We start from the raw sequence: 20501 nt of genomic DNA, 5'->3' as shown, positions 1-20501 counted from the left end.
ACAGGGACACAGCACTAGTATCCACAACAGCAACAATATGGCAGGGTAAACTCACAGGACTCCTGTGATGTGGGACTATAAGACTAAACAATAAAAGATAAAAAGATAAATGCAAGCTGCTTACCTTATAGACACTTTCCTGTATTCTTGCTTTTAATTTACAACTCCCCGTTTTCATTCCAGACACCAAAATGATGTCTCCTTGCTGGGCAGCTTTTTCCATCTCCAATATATAGGAAGGTGGAATATAAGTGGATTCTAAGAACTTGAGTATACTGAAAGGTGAACCAAAAAGTGAACAGAAAACTGTTAACCAATCTTTGTAAACCCACAAAGAAGTAGCAGCAGCATCTATTCCATTGTTAAGCAAATTTAAATTGTCTGCCTGGGACAAGATATACTAATTTTACTCATTCTTCAAGATATCTGCAGCTCATTTTTGAGACTGATAAAAGTTTGTTTGAAGCTTGTTGGTGGGTTTTCAAGAGATATCAGAAGACTGCACATGTTGTCTAGAATGATCCGTCCTGTTTTTACAGTAGATGACTGCAAAAACTCTCTAATTGTGGAACAACTGATGTGAAGGACCCAAAGCTTGTGCTTGTAAAAGCAACAGCTTAAAAAACCAGAACACAACTTCAACCTATATGAAGAAGCCAGGATGCATTTAATAAATGACTGTGAAAATAAGTCACAAGCAGAATACTTGCAGTAACACTTCAGAAATTTCAAGATGTGACAACAGAGGGTAAAGGAATTTGCCACGAATGGGTAAACAACAGCACAAATGGAGGGAGGACCATGTTTGAAAGGTTGCCAGCTTCACTACATGCAGGATCTGTCTGGCTTTATGTGCACTTCCACAGTAAAATCCATAAAGCCATATTGAGAACAGTTATGAGTATTAACACATTAATGACAGTTTATCCTTTCTATTGCAAAGCCGTAACCCCACTAGAACATTTTTATGTTATCATAGCTGTGCTAACAGTAGAGGATGTATCAATATTAGCTTGGTTAAAATCATATCTCTAGCAAATACTTATACTGAAACTGAGCAATTAGCACACTGGCTCTCACTGTAGACAGGGGCCACACTCATACCCACAGTTTTGAGTGTATTATGGGCTTAACAGCTTTCCTTAGGGAATGCTGTGTGCTTGCTTCTCTAAGGCTGCATAACTGGGACTTTTTGTTTACCCATTAGCAATGAGTCTTGTTTGCTACCTCTACCCCATTTCCAGTCTATTTGGAATGCAGGTTTGAGGATGGACATTACCTGTTAACCATTCTGCTCTCTAAGATAACTGATTTCTCCATGGCTAGTGATAGAAACTTCATGTGAATAAAGCCAGGTGTTTTAGAGGAGGATACAGTTTCCTACATTATTTTATGCTCCCCAAACCACCTACATTTTTCTGGAACCTGTTTTCTGAAGTAACTGAAGCCGCCAGTATATGAGCTTGAATCAATTTCAGATAACTATCTTACTGTATGTCAGGGAAGTTTTGACTAAAGCTGTAATCAATAAGTGTCTATAAACTACTTTGTGAGTAAATAAACATGCTTCATGTGTTTGGAGTCTGGACACATTCAAATACAGCAGGAAGGCACTTTTGCTGCCAACATTCACATTGAGCAAAATCAAGATTCACTGTGGCATTTAATGTGATGAATACTGGCATAATACTGCTAAGTAACAGGATGGGGGTGTGTTGAGACCAGTTGGTGTCAGTGCAAAGATAAAACTCCTCCAGTTCAACTTGAAAAATATCCCATACGAGGTACTGCTGAGTAGTGTTCAACTCTGGTCCTTTTGATAAGGACGGAAACTCAATTTTTTGTTTGAAGCCACTGAAGGACAGAACAATGAAGTCACCACTGTAAAAACTACATAGTGCACACGCTTCAGAAAATTAAAAAACACCCAACACAACAACAAAAGAGAGGCCAAAGATGGACTGCTGACAAATCTAGGAGAAAAAAAAAATATCATACAGCCTGAATTCAATTCCTATCCCTGCCACAGATGAACCTTCTGACTTTTAGGCAGAACTCCACCTTCACTAAATGGAGGGAATATTTCTCTATTATACTGGAATGCTGAAAATAACTTATGCATTAGTGAGTTGAAATAACTTTCAAGACCTTTGGATAGAATTTTCCACAAAATACAGAACTTCTAAATTCCAATCAACTTATTTTTTGAGTCAGGACATCTAATGAATCCAGTACCACGGTTTATTTATCAAGCAAGTCAATTTCATTCATGCTTGGTCTGAAAGGCTATATATTAAATTATTCCACACAGCCTTACAAGCTGTATCTAGCTCACAAGCAGCCACTTGGCTGCTCCATCTTAAAGGTCAGCTACTTTGAAAGCTATTTCAACACCAGAACTAGGTGTTGACTGGAACCTGAAACTCTTCAGGTCTGGAAAGCTCCTTTCTGCAAAGGAAAAGGACTTTTTTCCTTTAAAATTAAAAACAAACAAACAACAAAACAAACAAAAAATCATCTCTGCTGAAAGCCCAAGTCTTACTGGTACATTTTTCCTTTGCATAAGATATTTCAGGAAGATCAACAACTGCATCTACTTATTTCTAGCTGTTGGATTAGTGCTACCTGGGTTGCTCATTAGTAGTATCAGGTGTTCAATTAAGCAGGGTTAACAGTGCCCAGGCTGTTAAGTATGCACTGAAAAAAAACATCCCTGAGAAAACTGACCCATAAGCATTATTTTAGGCATCAGCTAATAAACTGCCTAGATGTGGGGAAATATTTAAATGCACCAAAGTTAATGTACAGAAAACTGAATGAACCTACCGTAAGGCCGCAGGGCCACTGGAGAAGCCATCAGCCTCTGAGTCCTTCACTATTGTCCACTCAAAGACTAACCCTGCCAATGTGCTGAAAGTGTTTCCTGTAAAACAAACAACCAGATTAGAACAAAAGTAAACAACAACCACAGAGTCTTCCTGGAGCACAAACTTTGTCTTTTTCGCCAGGAAATTTCTGTATTTTACCCCTAAAAGAGGGGTTTTAAACTAATTACCAATACAATTTATCCTGCTGTACTTGACTTTGGCAAATTCAAGATATTTAACTGGCTTTTCTGCTGAGAGTTTGCAATACCATGTGTCACTTTACGTTCTTCCCAAAGCCCACTGGATAGGTGCAGGTTGTCACCCCCTAAGAGCTCCTTGGCACTAGCCACCTCTTTCCCCCTTCAACCACAGAACCTTATTATTTCTTAAATATTAACAGGACATCAAAAAAACCTGCTAAACAATCTTTAATCTTCAAATACATAGATCTGAGATACCATCTGGGTAACCTGAGTTTACAGCACTGAAGAACTGCACTCTTCACATGTATTATTTTCTTTTTGAATACCACCATGATTTGCCCATGACAGGAGTAAGTCTTCACTCAAAGAACTCAAACTGAGCACCTTTTTTTCTACAAAACTATGAACCACTAGAACAGGAGAAATTGTAAATGTTAAAAAGAAACCAAAAGGAAGAAACAGACTGAAAGGAAAGATTTGTCATTATTACATTTAAGTGTAATGAGCTGATAATGTAAAACACTTCCTAATTGTCAAGATGAGTCTCTCGCTCTAAATTAGAGTGCCCAATGGCACAAAAAAATATGGAACTGTAATTCCAGCATTTATTATACTTAAAGATACTTTCTTGTCTGTGTTCTTCCCTTTCACATTATTATCTATATTAATAAAGTAAGAATCAAAGCAAATTTACTTTCAAATGGTTACACTTATAGGTTCTTGACTTATTTAAGCCACAAAAATGTTTTAAGACAAGTTAACACAACACACAGCCTATGTTGCTCCTCCCATTTCTATACAACTTACTGCAGACAGTTCCAAATCCCCCAAAACCAGGATTTTAAACAGCAAATGGAGTGATGAGGCACAGGAACAGCTGCCCAAGGAGGTGGAGTCACCATCTCTGGAGGTATTCAAGATAGCTGTGGCACTTCAGGGCATGCTCTAGTGGCTGAGGTTGTGGGTGGCATGTGTTGGGAATTTTCTTGTTTGTTTTGGGTTTTTTTGGTTGTTTTCTCTGGTTTTGGGATTGTTGCTTTTTTTTGTGTTGGTGGTTGGATTCAGTGATGTCAGAGGTCCTTTCCAACCATGATGATTCTGTGATTTCGAGGCTCATTAGACACTGCTTAGTAGTATGATATTTTTATCTTGAGCAAAATTAATTCAATTAATAAATAACACTGGTGTGCTCCCAACAATATTTTGCTTACACTAAGACCAGTTTTAAAGATTATTGAAATAACAGTAACAACTGTTAACCCAGCAATGTCAAAGTATTTTATCTGATCAAGGAAAAAAAAACAACCTCCAGCCACATATAACAGACAATTTAAACACCAATTAGAAACTTACACCTCAAAGTGGTTATATTCTAGATACCTAAGCCATGTACACTAATATGGACATTTTATTTTATACTAGGGTTTACACTGTTGCCAAAATAATATGATTTATTTATATTAGCAGTGCATTTAACTTTGCTATACAATGATTAATTTCAGACTGAACAATTAGTTATTTTCCTGTAGCTTCTTAAGTTTTCCAACATCCAGCAAGTTTCTTTAAACAATGTTAGGATTCACAACCAGTAAGGTTTTTTCCCCGTACTCAAACACAAAAGGCAATGTAATTAAAACTGAGACTGGACTATTTAACATGCATGCAAGTCTAACTCTTTAATGATTGATGCTTTAGCCATGCAGAGCTGTATGACACACTTGTTTTGCTGCAGTGGAAACTCCCAGGAGAGTGGGGAGATGCCTGCAGTGGCACTGGGGGAGGGCTGGGCACAGCCACGGGCTGCAAGAGCTCAGCATTGTCCTTACGGCCTCTGGACCACTCCTGGGCCCCAGTGTCCTGGCTGCTGGCAGCACGGAGGGCAGTGGCTGACTCCAGGCTAATCCTACCAGAGGTTGCTCCCAGGGAGCCAGATGGGTTATACAGTCCTTGCCAGGAGCTTTATGATGTCCTTGTCCTTCCTTGCAGGATCACACAGCTGTCACAGGAGCTGCAGACCAGTTGTAAGGTAACCCACCCAGGCTCCTCCTCAGATGTCACTGCAGGCAGGGCCTTGTGCTCCTGCTCCCCAACCCTACCCCAGCCCAGAGCTTCCCCTCTCTGATGATTTAGCAGCAAAGCAGTTCTCCCTGCCAGGCTGGAGGAATCCCCAGCAAGTAAGAGAGCTGGTTTGATGTGCTATGCTCCATTGCTGGGGTAGGGAGCCAATGCTCCTTGCACAGGCATAGCCAAAGAAATGCAGACTCACATCTTCAAGTCCTTCTCTTATTTAACTAGTGAAGTCATAATACAATAACTTGCTCAAGTTTAGCAGATAAAAGAAATCAATAAATAGTATGATTTTTTCCTCTCTACTCTCCATACTTCATTTGGCCAAAGCTCTCCATGATCATCTTCCTCTCTTGCATTACTAATCTTTGAAAAGTAGTATTTGGGGATCAAGTTTATATTTGGAATGGCTTATTAAACACATGTACAAAACGGAATCCACATTAATGTAACCGCTTAAAACAACAGCTTATGGAAAAATTAAATGAACAATACCTGTAAGGCAGAGAATAAGTAAATAAATTATTCCTGAAGGCATATTGATACTCACAGGAAAAGAATCATCAATATTAATGGACAGTCTGACCCACACCAGATGCAGTAATCACCATCAGCCCAAAACAAATCACCCCGGGTACATTCCTAGGGCCCATTTAACAACTTAACCTACCAAGGAAAAAGGTACCTCACTGCAACATGTCTACATACAACAGGTGCTACCCAGCACCTACTCCCTCTCCTTCACACAGGCTGCACTCACTGGCTTCACACCCCTTCTTTGTGCTAGTTTTCAGTAAATCTAAGCAGATTTTTCCCAGTATTCACTGAAATAGATAATTATTTAATATTTCTTTTTTCACCTTCTTAATAATGAAAAGAAATTACGTTCAGAAGTGCTTTATTTAATTATTTGACTTCTCCTGAACAATTATGTCCTTCAATAAACTTGCCACTGCTCTTGACTGGTTTGTTTTTTCTCTTAAGTGTGCCAAGAAAGACTATTGATAATCCAGTATGTCCAAATGTCTCCTCAGGATGGATACACCAAGCTTATTTGGGTCAAAGGGAACTGTTTTTCAAAGCTTTAAGTATATTCCAATGCCCTAAACTTAGAAAGTTTAGTCCTAAGGCTTCTAACCAATATCTTGTTTCAGTCATGCAGATTAAACATTCTTTGTAGGCTCTGAGCCACTGCTTCTGTTCAGGCTCTAACTTGGGTGGCTTCCAGTGCAAATCAGTGCATGGAGCATGCTTGAGAGTTTGCAGAGATGCCAAGCCCAGAACCCAGTATTACGCACAGTATAAAATGAAAATTACTTTTCATTGTTAACATATTCCCATACATAACCTGGCATTCATGATTTACAGACAAACAAATGTAGGTTGGGCTAATTAACTACACAGAACAAACAATTCAACCTTTTATAGCTGCTTTACATACCATTTCCTTTCAACACTGCAGTTGTCCTAAAAATAATCTGATTTTTTTGTGAGCGCTGATGTGTGCACAAAAATCAGTTGTTGAAACCAAAGCATGAAATTCTTAACAGCATCACGGTTCTTTTTCTGATGCTACAGACAGTATGAATAGCCGAAGTTTTCTGCTCCTATTGAATAATTATGCCTTCAGTCCAAATGCACTGATTCTTCTGAGCCTCTCAAAAGTGAGTGTTTCTATAATTAAGGGTTATTAATCGAAGCAGTAAGTGGTTGGCCTTCAACACCATCTCTGAACATAGTGTTGGCTGCTTGATTTCACTCAGATAAAATGTCCTTTTGCAAAATTCTGTAGTGTATCTCAGCTCAAAAGCAAAAAAAACCCAACAAACCAACAAAGATTACTTCACATTCCTGTGCAGCCTTGCTCAGCCTTGTTAAAGCCTGATAGGACATTTCAATAGGACAAGCACTGGGACTTTTTCCTTTACAGGCTTACTCCTGACCTGGAGGCACAGCTGCTAAGAGCCAACACCTTTAGTTGAACTATGGTAAATCCTGATTTTTAAAAATTCCCTTAGCACTAGAGTTAAGTTTCCTGGGGAAATAAAGAAAAAAGGCAAACAGAAGTCATTGGAAATCAAGCAGCATCTGATTTTCCTATTCAGGTGGTACATAGATTTTACACTTAAACAAAAAGCAACAGGTTACTGATCATATTACCCAGTGAACTCCCTCTAAGTTACTCAGCTTGGCTTCTAACATTCCACTGTGTCATAAAGAATTGTCTGATATGTGGAATGATTTTAAAAGTTTCAATACATATTTTATGTCCCACTAGTAAATCTCTTACCTTCAGAATCCAAGGCCTGAATTTTTAGCTCCAGTGGTGAATCTTCAAGATAGAGTTCTCTTGTCGTGGACACAATCTGGATGCCATGAATTGTATCAACTATAGCATCACAACGAAGCACTTGTCCAGTCACTTGAAAAGGTATCAGGAAGAGCACATGAAATCAGCAACACTGGATGTGCTCATCAAGAGTTGAAATGCACCTCAATTTAGTTAATGTCACCAGACACTGACAATGAAGGAACTGAAAAACTAGGTCATGACCTTAAGTAAGAAACTCTCAGTCAAATGGTGATTGTGGCTAAGCAAGCAAGAAAAGCAGTTCCCTTCCTCACTGAACTTTAGAATAAACCTGAAAAATTGTCGTTTCCATTTGGACAGTTACAGATGTTTTCTCTGAACACATACTTAGAGTTTCTGCAGTTTAACAGTCAGACATGCCTCATGTCCTAGAGAACTTAATTACTTTTACTCATAGACAATAAACCCCTATATACTTCTTCATTTAGTGACTGCAAGGTATTTAATAGACCATCTGTTTTTGCCTATCTGTCATTATAAAAACTAACCAAGTATATTGTATGACAGACACAAAGACAATTCTAAATGCAAAACATCTGAATTTGCAATATATAAAAAGTAGGTACTGAAAATTATTTTCAGCCATCCCTCCTTTGTTTTTTTGTTTTTGTTTTTTTCTTCTTTTTTTTTTTTTAAATAATTACCTGCTGTATCCTGGATGTATCATTAACCCATTAACACTTATTTGAGGCCTTTAACAAGCAGAACTTAAAACCCATGTTCATGCAAAGTCTAAAATTACTACGCACATTAACGGAAATTTCTTGGCTTGTGCACTTCTAAATCTCGACTCTGTTTCTGGAGGATACCAAAATGCCCATAAACAAGTAGGGATGTGCTTACAGAAGTTAAAACTTACCTATATCTTCAGCAAAAATGATACTTGTCATACGTGTGGGCTGCGAGGACCGTGCCTGGACAACAGCCTTCTGGGAACACTGCTGCCCATCCTGGCCTGCTGGCTCTACGCTCGCAACCTCTGGCCTGCTGGAGGACCTGCAAGATGTTTTTGTTGTGTTAGCAGGTTTTAGATTTGCACTAGACAGAAATCAAAGGTTTAAAAGCCACCAACATAATAGACATGAGAGATGATACATGGTCAGGACTTGACTTTCATGAGAGCTGGACTGCAACAGCTTCTGGAGGACCTCAGCACTAGGGGAGATGGGGGACACAGAGCAGACACCCACATGCAGCATGCTCTGTACCATGACATCTTTACTGCCAAATGCAACTCCATCAGTTCAGAACCATACCCCACTGCTTCTTAATGAAGTTACAAAGCCTTTGGCCTGACTATTAATTGGCTGAGAGGCATAGAACAAGCAAAACCACAGAGAGAATACTGAAGTAAAAGGTTAATTTTAGCTAATGCTCTATTCACCACCCATAATTGCGTTTTCATAACAAGTATGAAACAAGTTCTGAAACAATGGAAGCTTCCCCTGATGATAAAAAATAACAATTATGTATATTTGCTACAGCATAGGCTCTGAACGAGTAAGAAACAACATTTTTTTAATCAGGATTTTTTTTTTTTTTAATGGATTTAATCTCTCTGGCTGAAGGATGTAATGCTCTGTAAAACATGCAAAGTTGTACCATCACCTTTGGTGAAATGGAAGCCTGCATGGAAACTCGACCTGAAATTGATGCATCTGCTAATTCCTGCCCTGAAGTGTATGGCTCTTCTAAAGACAATTACTCCAGGAAGCAGCTTGTGGGAAGCTCAGCATGGACATTAAGCCCAGAGCTCACTTCCTGTGAGGCAAAAATGTCATGATTAAAAAAAAAGTAGAGTGCTCAAAGCAATGAAAATAATCGAGCAGGTTATAACTCTTGCAACTAGTTAAAGAAGGTTACTCTCCAAACTGGGATGAGCTGAAGCCCTGGTTCGTGGCTGCTCTGCACAACTCCTTGCTCCTTCAGAGGGAGCAGAAAGGCAGCTCCAGCTCAGAGCCAGCACCCTGCTTAAGCCTCTAGTGAATTAAGGGTCTGAAACAGCCTTCCCTGTTTGCTTAGTTACCCTGGGACAAAGCTCCTTCACAAGGGTCCTTTGAAGTATTAAAGCAATGAAAGAAAGCACTGATGACAAACCTGTTGGGCTTTGCTATTCCACATGACAGCAGTTCTTATGACAACATTGCAATAGCTGGTAAATGCAACCTAACGTGGTAAAGATGGTGAAGCTGCATTGATTTAGACTTTTCTGGAGGATGTTAAAAAATGCTTACCTGGAATCTATGGGAAAAATCGTCTCACTTGGCAAGGAGCTCGAGGGCTGTTTCAAACAACCAAAAAATGCTATACCTGCCATTCTCCCAGACTTAGCTTTTACCTACTTTGATTACTGGCAGAACCAACCAATCCAAAACAGTGAAGAAAAAGAATTGTTAACTAAAATTGTACCCATTTCAAAAAAGAAGATATCACAATATGTTCAGTAATCTTAGAAGTCAGCAGCTGCAGTTTGGGTGAACATGGACCAACTTGGTTGTAGTCACAGGAATAAAACTGCAAATCCTGCTTTTAACCTTAAGCAATGAAAAGCACAATTCTGAAGACAAATCCAGTTGTGCAAGACACCAAGAGCCCTTTGGTTTGAAGCAGTCAGTAATCCAGTGAAGACTGCACTTTTCACAGAACTTAATGGGGAAAAAAATACATTTGTGTCAGCTCTCTGGCTCCCTTCATATGGGTCTGGATCTTATCATACTGTACTATCCAAACAGTGAGGTCCCCAAAGCCTGCAATCCAAGGGAACAAAACCCCAGTCCAAACTTTTTTAACTGTGCATGCTAGTGGCAGTGCAGAGGAGGCTGAGGGGACACCTCATTGCCCTCTACAACTACCTGGAAGGAGGTAGTAGTGAGGTGGATGTTGGCCTCTTCTCTAAATAATGACAGGACTAGAGGAAATGGTCTGACCGTTGGCAGAGGAGGTTTAAACTGGATATTAGGAATAATTTCTCCACTGAAGGAATGATAAGGCACAGGAACAGCTGCTCAAGGAGGTAGTGGAGTCACCATCTCTGGAGGTATTCAAGAAATGCATAGCTGTGGCACTTCAGGGCATGCTCTAGTGGCTGAGGTTGTGGGTGGCATGTGTTGGGAATTTTCTTGTTTGTTTGTGGGTTTTTTTGTTGTTTTCTCTGGTTTTGGGTTGTTTTTTTTTGTGTTGGTGGTTGGATTCAGTGATTTCAGAGGCCCTTTCCAACCATGATGATTCTGTGATTTCGAGGTTCATTAGACACTGCTTAGTAGTATGATATTTTTATCTTGAGCAAAATTAATTCAATTAATAAATAACACTGGTGTGCTCCCAACAATATTTTGCTTACACTAAGACTAGTTTTAAAGGATATTGAAATAACAGTACCAACTGCTAACCCAGCAATGTCAAAGTACTTTATCTGATCAAGGAAAAAAAACAACCTCCAGCCACATATAACAGACAATTTAAACACCAATTAGGAACTTACACCTGAAAATGGTTATATTCTAGATACCTAAGCCATGTACACTAATACGAACATTTTATTTTATCCTAGGGTTTACACTGTTCCCAAAGTAACATGATTTGTTATCTATATTAGCAGTGCATTTAACTTTGCTATACAATGATTAATTTCAGACTAAAATTTTCCTGTTTTTCTGTAGCTTCTTAAGTTTTCCAACATCCAGCAAGTTTCTTTAAACAATGTTAGGATTCACAACCAGTAAGGTTTTTCCCATACTTGGCTGGTAGGCTTTTTAAGCTGAGCATGCAGATCTGATTCAACACAGGCATTTTAAAATAAGCATTATATGTATGTAACTGACTTTCATTATTTAGTTCTTCACATTGCTTGATACTCTTTGTCAATAGATGTCTTTTTTTTGGTAATTATTATTAATTTGATATTTTGGAATTCTTACAGTCTGAAACTGATTTACAAAATAACAGGCACTTCACTGTGTTTTGTATAACATAACCCCTCCAGTTTGAACTAAGGGCAGTGCTATAAAACTAAATCTAATTACAGGGTGTTCTTCAGACCTGAAAAAGGAACAAAGATAAACTAAAAGTGTGTTGAATTTTAGCTGTGAACTTACATACATGCCACAACTGTAGAGGAACTTCTAAGCTTTTGGAGCTGAATGCTACTTAACTCTTAGTTGTCACTGGAGTAGGGGAGCTGAGATTAGATACTATCTGGCCTCTAAACAGGAGGTAGAATATCAGACAAATTTTTTACTTTTTAAATACAAATACATTTTTAGTTTTATTACTAACAGGATGTCTGCTATTTTAGGCGATTACCTGAGCTGGGCAGCTGAAGGAGAAGCCTGCCTTTCTGAGCCTTGGTTTCCTTTTGATTTATATTAAAAAACAATGTGTTATTACTGGTTTTATACACCGTAACATGTGAAATATTTGACACCCCCATTATAATTCAGCAATATCAAAAGCACGCTGTGTTTACAGCTACATCTGATTCAGGGTCAAGTACAGAAAGGCTAAAGCACTAGTCAAACAGGCTGTGCATTACAGTGGCATCACTCTGCTGGAACACACACAGGAGCCACTATCACATCCTAGGTGAACAAGAAAAAGAAACTTTTGCTTTAAAACGACATCCAAGACTGCAGTTTCTATCACCTTCCAATTACAGCAGAGCTCCAGCAGCACGTCAGTGTGTGATATTGAGAGCTAGGCTGGTCTGAGGTCAAAATTAGATCCTGAGAAGCAAGCAGTGGGAAACATTTCTGGCACTAGCTCTTGATCCCATACCAGTGTCTGCAAGAAAGAGGAAGGCATGGGAGCAAGCACTAGAAAGAAAAGTGAGGAGGTGAGGATAAAAAAGCTCATAGAAGTCCCAATATTTATTTCCCTCCAAATAAAATCCTACTTGCTGAGGAGTTAATGACACTTGCAATAAAGACTGCCACATCCTCTTGCTGATTTCATTTCACTCATGATTTTCATCTCCTCCCCCCGACACAGAACCACGTGCCAAGATTGTTTCTATAGATATACCCAAACCTTTGCCTGCATTTTTTAACTGACTGTTCTGTAATATCACCTGTGAGTACTTCAAGGACCATACTTAATTTATCTATCAGCTAGTTTAAAGACCAGGCAAGTATTACTTTCTCCCTCACTCTAGTAATACTCTGTTGATTCTTACTGCTTCAGCATTTTACAGTGTTTTGTCAGCTCTTCAGACTAAACTCAACTGACTAGCAAAAATCCACATTAGTGGAGACGCACTATGCCTGTCAATTGACCTAAACTTTTAGGATTTGTATCTGGCATATGGGCAGATACATAGCCAGAGGGAAATTAGATTGTAAAGGTTTTCCAGAGTTTGGTAAGATTGGATTGCCTAACATCTTAAGTATTACCTGGTTTCTAGTCCCTCCTGGGACTGACACTGTTGACATATAAAAATCAAAGAAGAGACACAACAACAGGCAACTGCTGTTATATGATAAAAAAACAGAATCCCAGAGAACCATGGATATAGGAACTGAAGCCATTCCAAATAAAACACCGAGGGAGCCTGGCAGAGTTCCCTCAACTCTAAGGGATTTTTCACAACACAGTGGCAGATTATCTACTGTTCACTCAATCCTCTCCTAAAATGTTTGTTACTGTAGTGGGAAAACAAAAAGCAGCAAAAACACCCTCCATCCCGTTCTGCTTTAAAAGCAAATGAAAACATCACACAACACAGAAAGAGCCAAGGATGAAGCTTTTGCTCATGGGATTCTATAACGGTGATCAGCTGGCATGCCCATTAATTTCAAAGGAAGCAGAGTTAAGCCAGTGATGATTGTTCTCAAAACCCAACCCAGATGCCCAACTGTAACTTGGATATTGTGTCAAATCAATGGGTGGCCAAAGCATTTCACGGTTAAGTGCTTATCTCTACCTTTTCTAGCTGAATGAAGGAAAACAGAACACCACACTAGTGACAGTCATCTTTCAACTAAGAGAATGGAATTAACACAGGATGGTCTACACGAGTTGTTCTGAAATTAGCTTAGCCTGATTTCAAATTAGAAAATGAAACTAAACATTGGGGGTATACTTCCAAAACATAACTGTCACATTTTGCATTATTTCAGATTATGCATTCTCCTCAGACTTCTCACATGTAGACACTCTTGAAGCTTCAAGTACTAAGGCAAGACTCACACCCAGCAAGACCAAAGTCTTAAAACATGTTGTGGGTGTTCAGCAACAACAGCTGCCCCAAATCAACAACAGTCCCTACTATTTCTGTCCTCCTTCCCAGGCAAGTTATGCTCAGATTCAGAAAAAGTTTTTTCAACGGTAAGCCTGCACTGCAGGTTGACACATCAGCTGAGAGAAAAAAATACTTCTTCTGCCTCTTCTGTGCTGGCAGAACATGGATGCTGCAGATTCACCTCTGGTTTTGAGCCAACATACTCAGGTAACACCAACCTGAGCCACAGCAGCACAGCCCATCTTCCCTGTATCAGCAAGGATATCTCAACCCAATTCCAAGCTTATTCCAGTATCTACAAGAGCTTGAAGCCACGTGCTGCAGTGCAGCCAGCCTACCTGGCAGTCAGCAGTGCAGGCACCTCCCAGGGAGAGGGAGAACATTTTGCTGCCTGCTATAATGGCTTTGTAAGCAGGAAATGCAGAGCAGGTGAGAACCAAAATGGGGATAACAACCACTATTTAGGATGTAATTTCATAATATGGGAATTAACAGTCAGTATCTCACAAAAAACATATTTCGGTGAGAGTCAAGGACAGGGGTTTTTAGACCCATGCTAAACTAGATAATTCACAGAACAACAAAACCCCCAGATTATCAGAGATCAGATTGTCAGTCTTACAGCACATCTTACAGACGTCGATCAGCAACACTTAATATATAATTTTAAAACACATAAGCCACAACATACTTCCCATGGAGTGATAAGATCAATTTACAACTCAGTATCAGAAACACAAGATAAGGAGCTTTGCCAGCCAACATTGCAACAGCAGTGCTCTGTGCAGGTTTTGGGTTCTCTGGAAGGAGCTGTTCTCAGGCACCACTCAGCCACTGGATCTCACTCCAGCTCTCTGCCTCCTGCTCCTCTCACAACAGCAATTAGCTTTTTGTAACCTCGGCAGTGAGGCATTCAGTAGCATACTTTCATTTAAGGTGGCAATAAACTCTCCTTCGTTATCTTTGCAACAAACATGGTACAGGGCCATCATCACCTTTGAACAGATTCCTATCAGTGTAACCTTTCTGTAACAAAACTCTTGACTTCAGTGGTTCAAATTTGATCAGTTATGTTTCTTAAAAGTAACTCCTGAAGCCTAAACTTTCCACCAGTTCTCACCATGCATTTAATTGGACAAGATATGAAATAATATTACAGACATGTCAGCCTACTTACTCACTTCAGATAATTTCTGCTACACCACACTGTATACCTTGGGGGAAAAAGGGGTGTTTTTTGGGGGGTGTTCCTCCTCCCCCTCTCCAGCTGTTATTGGAAGGCAGATTACAAGGAATCTGGCTTCTGAATGCTTTAATTGTTCCAGGTATCATTTCTGGATTAAGGTAATTAGAAGATAAATACAGAAGTAATTTAAATGCTAAATATATCCGCACAGACTGTGTTTTGTCCCTGAAGATAGTGCCATGTACAATATTTACAGATGGGAACACTGCATGCTTTGAAAACAAAGCTTCTACCAAAAAATAATTGTAACATAAAGGCAACCCAAACTCCAGAAGGCATAAGCATCTTGAAAAATCAGAAAATACTTTAAAGCCATGCTTGTAACTTCATCATTACTCCCAATCTGCTGGGATGATGATAAAAATTTGACCTTTTCCCTTTGAATCACTGGAATTCTCAGACACCACTGCAATCACTTTGAAAACCTCCTGCTTTCAGAAGTAGGCTTGAAGCCTCAAAGGAAAACTAGAAAGAAGTAAGGTCACTACATGCCATAAACTGATTTTTCATTAAATTGGACACTCAGGTAAGAATTTGGAATGTTTTGAGATGAGTAATGAAGTCCTTGAAACATTCAAAGGATGGATTTTGAAGACAGATCCTGCTGTAAGTCAAGAACAGCTTTCATAGACCTCATCTAACCTCACGATCACCCATATTACGCAAACTCAGTCCCCTCCCCAGACACAAGGGGCCTCAATGTTATAATTTCAATTCTAAATCTCTACTTTCATGCATGCAAATCCACCCATCATTTTACAAATTCTGGGTGAGAAACAGCCACAATGTCTTAAGTCCTTTTGTTTGGTACTTCTTCAGTTTTAATGGCCTCCTTCCAGCAACAGCTACCCACAGCTCTAATAGGAAAGCACAGGAAATTTGTCAGCAAGTAGCTGTGGAGTTGCCTGCCCGTCCAACAGCTCCAGGCCTGGGGTGGCGAGGATGTAGAGGCAGAGCAAGCTGCAGGTGCAACCTGGCAAACATGCTCTGAGCACCTCAAGGAGCATTACTGCTTCTGCTCCATCACACACACACACACAGCAACTGCTTCCTTCTGACGGTTTTGTAAGCACGTGTTGTTTTACCCATGTGCTCAGCACCAAGGCCTCTGCAAGAAAACTAGAAGAGTTTTACCTTACAAAACTTGACCTTGTTATCCCCAGGTGATGTGCTCAGGCTGTTGCCTGAGCTTTCAGCAGCACCAAGTGGCTCTCACCTACAACCCTCCGAAGTTGTAGCCATGTGCTACAACTCCTTTCTGCCTGTAGCCCACACCCAAAGCTGTCAGACCTTCATTACCGACCACAGCCAGGGAAGGGGAACTTCTACACCAGCAGCAGCCTGTGCCCTGGGTGCTCTCCCCACACTCATGGGGCTGCAGGGCAAGGGGGTGAGCACCCAGGGCACGTGTGGAATGTGTGGAGGCAGGGCGGGCACGCGTGGGGTACAAGGAGAAGCAGGGTGGGCTTGCTTGGGGTCCAGGAGGAGGGTGCAAGCAGGGCGAGAGGCACCTGCGGGCACCCAGCCCTGGTGGGCACCTGCCCCACAGCAGGGCCCGTCCTTCCCCTCAGGGCCTCCTCCGCCCTGGCCTGCAGGCAGCGCCGCGCTCCAGCGGGCTCAACCCCCGCTGCAGAAATAAAAAGAAAGAACAACAGTGATGCTGCGTAACGCCCAGCCTTGCCCCTCGGGGATCAGCCCCGTTTCTGCCCCCACGCTGCCTGGGGGGGGGGGGCAGAAGGAAGGTGGGAGCGGCGAGGGGAGCCCGGGGGGAGCAGCTCCTGAGGAGCCACAGGTGCCCCCAGGCACGGCGCGGGGAGGGAGGCGGCTACACCTGCACTCACCATCGGTAGCAGCCCTCGCTGGCCTCCAGCCTGAAGTGGGCGCGGGTGCCGCGGGTGAAGGGGAGCAGCACCTTGGGGGTGTTGAGCTTGGAGGAGGCGGCGGCGAAGTGGAGGGGAAAGAGGAGGAGGAGGAGAGAGAGAGCCGGGGGAGCCATCCTCCACGCCGGACCGCGGCCGCCAGTGGGCGCGGGAATGACGGCGAGTGGCGGCGGGGAGGAGGGACGGTGGCGGCCGGGCAGGGCGCCCGTGGGGGCGGAGGGGCGAGGAGAGGGGCCGGGCGGGCGGGGAGAGGGGCCGGGCCTGCCCCGGGCCTGCCCCGGGCCTGCCCCGGCGGCGCCGCCCGCCCTGAGGTGGTTTCTGGTGGCGCTAAACGCGCGGAGCGACCGCAGCGGTCGAGGCGAGGGGATGTCCATGCGGGTCGAACTGTTGCAGGTTTGGTTTGTGGGGTCTTTTTTATTTTGCAAAGGCTCCTGGCGGGGTCCATCACGCAGGGAACGGCTGCCTTCTGATGTCTCCGTGAGCAGGCGTTGGGTTTTAACCGCCCACGCATCCTGCCCGGTCCCAGCAAAGCAGAAGTGAATCAACAGGCGTTTACAGGCCCCGTACGGAAAATGACAAACCGCTCTGTGCCAAGGTGGTGTCGTTTCTCAATCAAAACTGATCTCAGAGAGAGGTGAAGGATGGAAATGCATGTCAAAGCCTGTCTGCATGAGGGATATGACCTGTTGCTGGCTGCTCGCTCTCAGGTGCCTCCACATTGCCCTCTGAAGAGACGTGTGGGTCAAACCTGGGACCTTGTGTCTTTACATCTGTAGGTTTCGGTGAGATTTGCAGAGGCCTCCTGGTGTCTGACGGTTGGCCGGGGCCTGGCACATGCAGGAATGGCTGTGGCCAACCCAGCGAAGCCCAGCAGTTGGCTGGCAGAACAAAGCAGGCAGCCTACACCTGCTAGATTTAACCGGCGCTTTCATGTTTGGCTTTTAGCTTTGTACAATGTACTTCACTGTACAGTAGCCTGTAAGGATTAGAGTAAGAATAAGAAAAAAAAGCCATGTTTGCAAGTTTTTCACTAAAAAGGTCCATATAAAAATGAGATTACGTTACTACAAGCAGCTAATCTAATGACTTCCTTTCACTTAACTTTGAAGAAACTCTGATTACTGCTTATGTGCGGAAACACCCTCAAATGTCTAAGTTGCCAGATCAAAGGCTTGTAACCAGCCCAGGAATGAGAAGTGTAGGGCTACCATGCAAATAAACTGATAGAGAGCGAAATCATAGCCCTATAAGATGTATTTCAATAACTGTCAGCCACAAAACAACTGAAAACTGCTACATGCATCCATCTGGCACATAAGGAAGTATCATCATATACATACATTGACAGCCACTTTTTTTTTTTTCAGGTTAGTATCTCCTGCTCATTACTGTTCCAAACTACAATTCTGGCATGTTAAAGGAAGGATGAGGATTTGGTAGCTCAACGTGACACAGTTTCTAAATCTGCACACACTTTGGTGTTCACCTTTAGCTCCTGGTGCTCAGCACAACCCAGACCTGCCTCCCGTGAGCCCAGCTCCAGGCATCCCCGTTGTGTGGGGCAGGATGGGGCCTGTGGAGCTACTGCAGATTTTTGGTGCCTGAAAGGCTCCTGTCAGGGTACGTCACATTGGAAACAGCTTGAGGAGCTAGGGAAGGAGGGGGTTTTCCTCATGGGTGTGCAATTTTCACCCCCATGAAGACCATGGTGTGTCAGGCTGCTATCACCTTGTCCTGGGCAACACCTTCCACAAGCCCTGCTGAAGGCAGAGTAGAGTGAGGTGGTATTCTTTTTTAAATAGGACCTATAAATTAAATATATATATATCTCCTAAATGGATTAAATTCTAAATCCTATGGATTAGAAAAACCCTAGAAAATAATCCATTGTGGATGTGGGTATTACATGACATTCCACAGGTTATCGTGCATACAGTGATGCTAACAGCTAAGCCAAGCAACAGTTCTTTTGTTATAAAAATACCAACGTTCTATAGCCTTATATTTTTTCAAGTCAGAAGACTTATTTTCCTCTTTGTGTCCTAGGGGAAAAACACAAAACAAAACAAAACCATGTAGGAATACCAAAGTGCAGAAAAAGGTGAAGAAGCTGAGACAAGGAACTTGGTGGTATGTGAACCCTGCAAACCAGGTGAACTCCACAAGCAGTTCCAGTCTGAGCTGCTTGGAGCTCCTCCAAGGAGCACAGTAAGTAGCTAGATTTCATCACCCAGCCTAACATGAGCTCCACCTTTTCCTGTGTATTGCTCAAAAGTCTGGTAGAACAGCATGGGAAGTGGGACAATTTAGGTAGAAGATGAAAAAGGAGGGAAGTTTTAACCATCACTGACAAATCTGCAATCATTTCACACGTGAAGATCAATGAACACATTTGTGTGTTCAGTGTTTGGAATCTAGAAATGGAATTCAGAAATCATAAGTTTATATTTGATTTTTGTACCCCATATTTTGTAAACATATTTCAAAATGTTTGTTATGCCTCCTGGTGGTGATTGGAGTTGTACTTGGTAGTGGGTGGCATTGTACTACTCAGTTCACTTGGTTGCAGATGTTTTTGCTGAAGGCTTAAATGAACTGGTGATTTATGTAGGGATAAACATTGTAACGGAATTTCTGTGTATTGAATATTTTTTTTTACAAACTTTGAACAAATTGGAAAGCACTCTTGAAATACTGTTATATTTTGTAAGCCAAAAGTCAGGCAGGTATTACAATCTTTATTTGTCCTGGTTGTCAGCACGCATTCATAGGTATCATCATTTCAACAGATGTTTTGTGGCAAGATGTCTTCACCATTCATGGTGCATGGGAGAGGTCATGCTTCTGGAATTAATTAAAGCTATTTAGTGAATGAAGTTATTGTGAGGAGGACCTGCCTGTCCTTACCTACAACAGAGAAATGATGTATGTATATGCAACAAGAGAAGGGGACAATCATATTGGAATTAAGGTAGTTAAATTCTGCACAGGAAGACCAGATGCTGTCTGGGGACATCACCTGAAACTTTACTCAGTTCAAATTTAGGTATCATAGAAGTTAACCAGTACTCATCTCTTCTAAGCAAGTAGCATAAACAGGACTTTTTATTTACCTAGGAGTATTTCTTTTCAATATTTATTCAGCTGGTGTTTTATTTATCAGTACCTCAGCAAAGCTATTCCATTTTCTATGCCAGAAGACCGTGTGCTGCTGGACAGTTCACTTCTCACTGCAGCTTCTGTTTGTATATTACTCATTTTCTGAATGTACAGCATGAAATTGTGTGGTCTGATTTAGAGAAGAGCTGAACTTTACAGCTGCAATTTAAGTCACTGTGAGCTGGGGCCAGAAAGATAGATGGTATGAAAAGCTCTGGCAAATCAAGCCTCTACACCTCAAATTGCTCCACAAAATGCAGGTGTTATTTTTTCTTTACTCTCTGTCAATCAATCTGTAACCTTCCTTCATAGGCATGTTATGAAGATAATTTCAGTAAAGACTCAGATATTAGGGAGGGATGTGATGAAATAGCCCATGACTAAATCAGAACAATGTGTTTACAGTTATTGTAATGGCAGCTGAGTAGATAAGAAGTTGATAGTGAGTACCTTTCCTCCTGTGCTGTAAATAA

At 41.6% G+C, this 20501-nt stretch overlaps 1 protein-coding gene across 1 annotated transcript in view; it reads right to left on the bottom strand.

The window, feature by feature from the left end:
* NUP210 (nucleoporin 210) overlaps window positions 1–17017 on the bottom strand; it is a 60945-nt gene extending 43928 nt beyond the window's left edge. The window contains exons 1-5 of the mRNA XM_051627458.1: window positions 16831–17017; window positions 8368–8504; window positions 7428–7559; window positions 2827–2923; window positions 125–275 (exon numbers count right to left, since the gene is read on the bottom strand). Coding sequence (XP_051483418.1) covers window positions 125–275; window positions 2827–2923; window positions 7428–7559; window positions 8368–8504; window positions 16831–16985 — 672 coding nt within the window. The 5' untranslated portion in view covers window positions 16986–17017. The remainder of the gene's footprint in view (window positions 1–124; window positions 276–2826; window positions 2924–7427; window positions 7560–8367; window positions 8505–16830) is intronic.
* Between the last annotated feature and the right edge of the window lie 3484 nt (window positions 17018–20501).

This window comes from Apus apus, chromosome 9, assembly GCF_020740795.1.
Source record: "Apus apus isolate bApuApu2 chromosome 9, bApuApu2.pri.cur, whole genome shotgun sequence".
Taxonomy (NCBI): Eukaryota; Metazoa; Chordata; class Aves; order Apodiformes; family Apodidae; genus Apus; species Apus apus.
The sequence above is the reverse complement of the archived record's forward strand: the minus strand, read 5'-3'. Positions and strand labels throughout refer to the sequence as shown.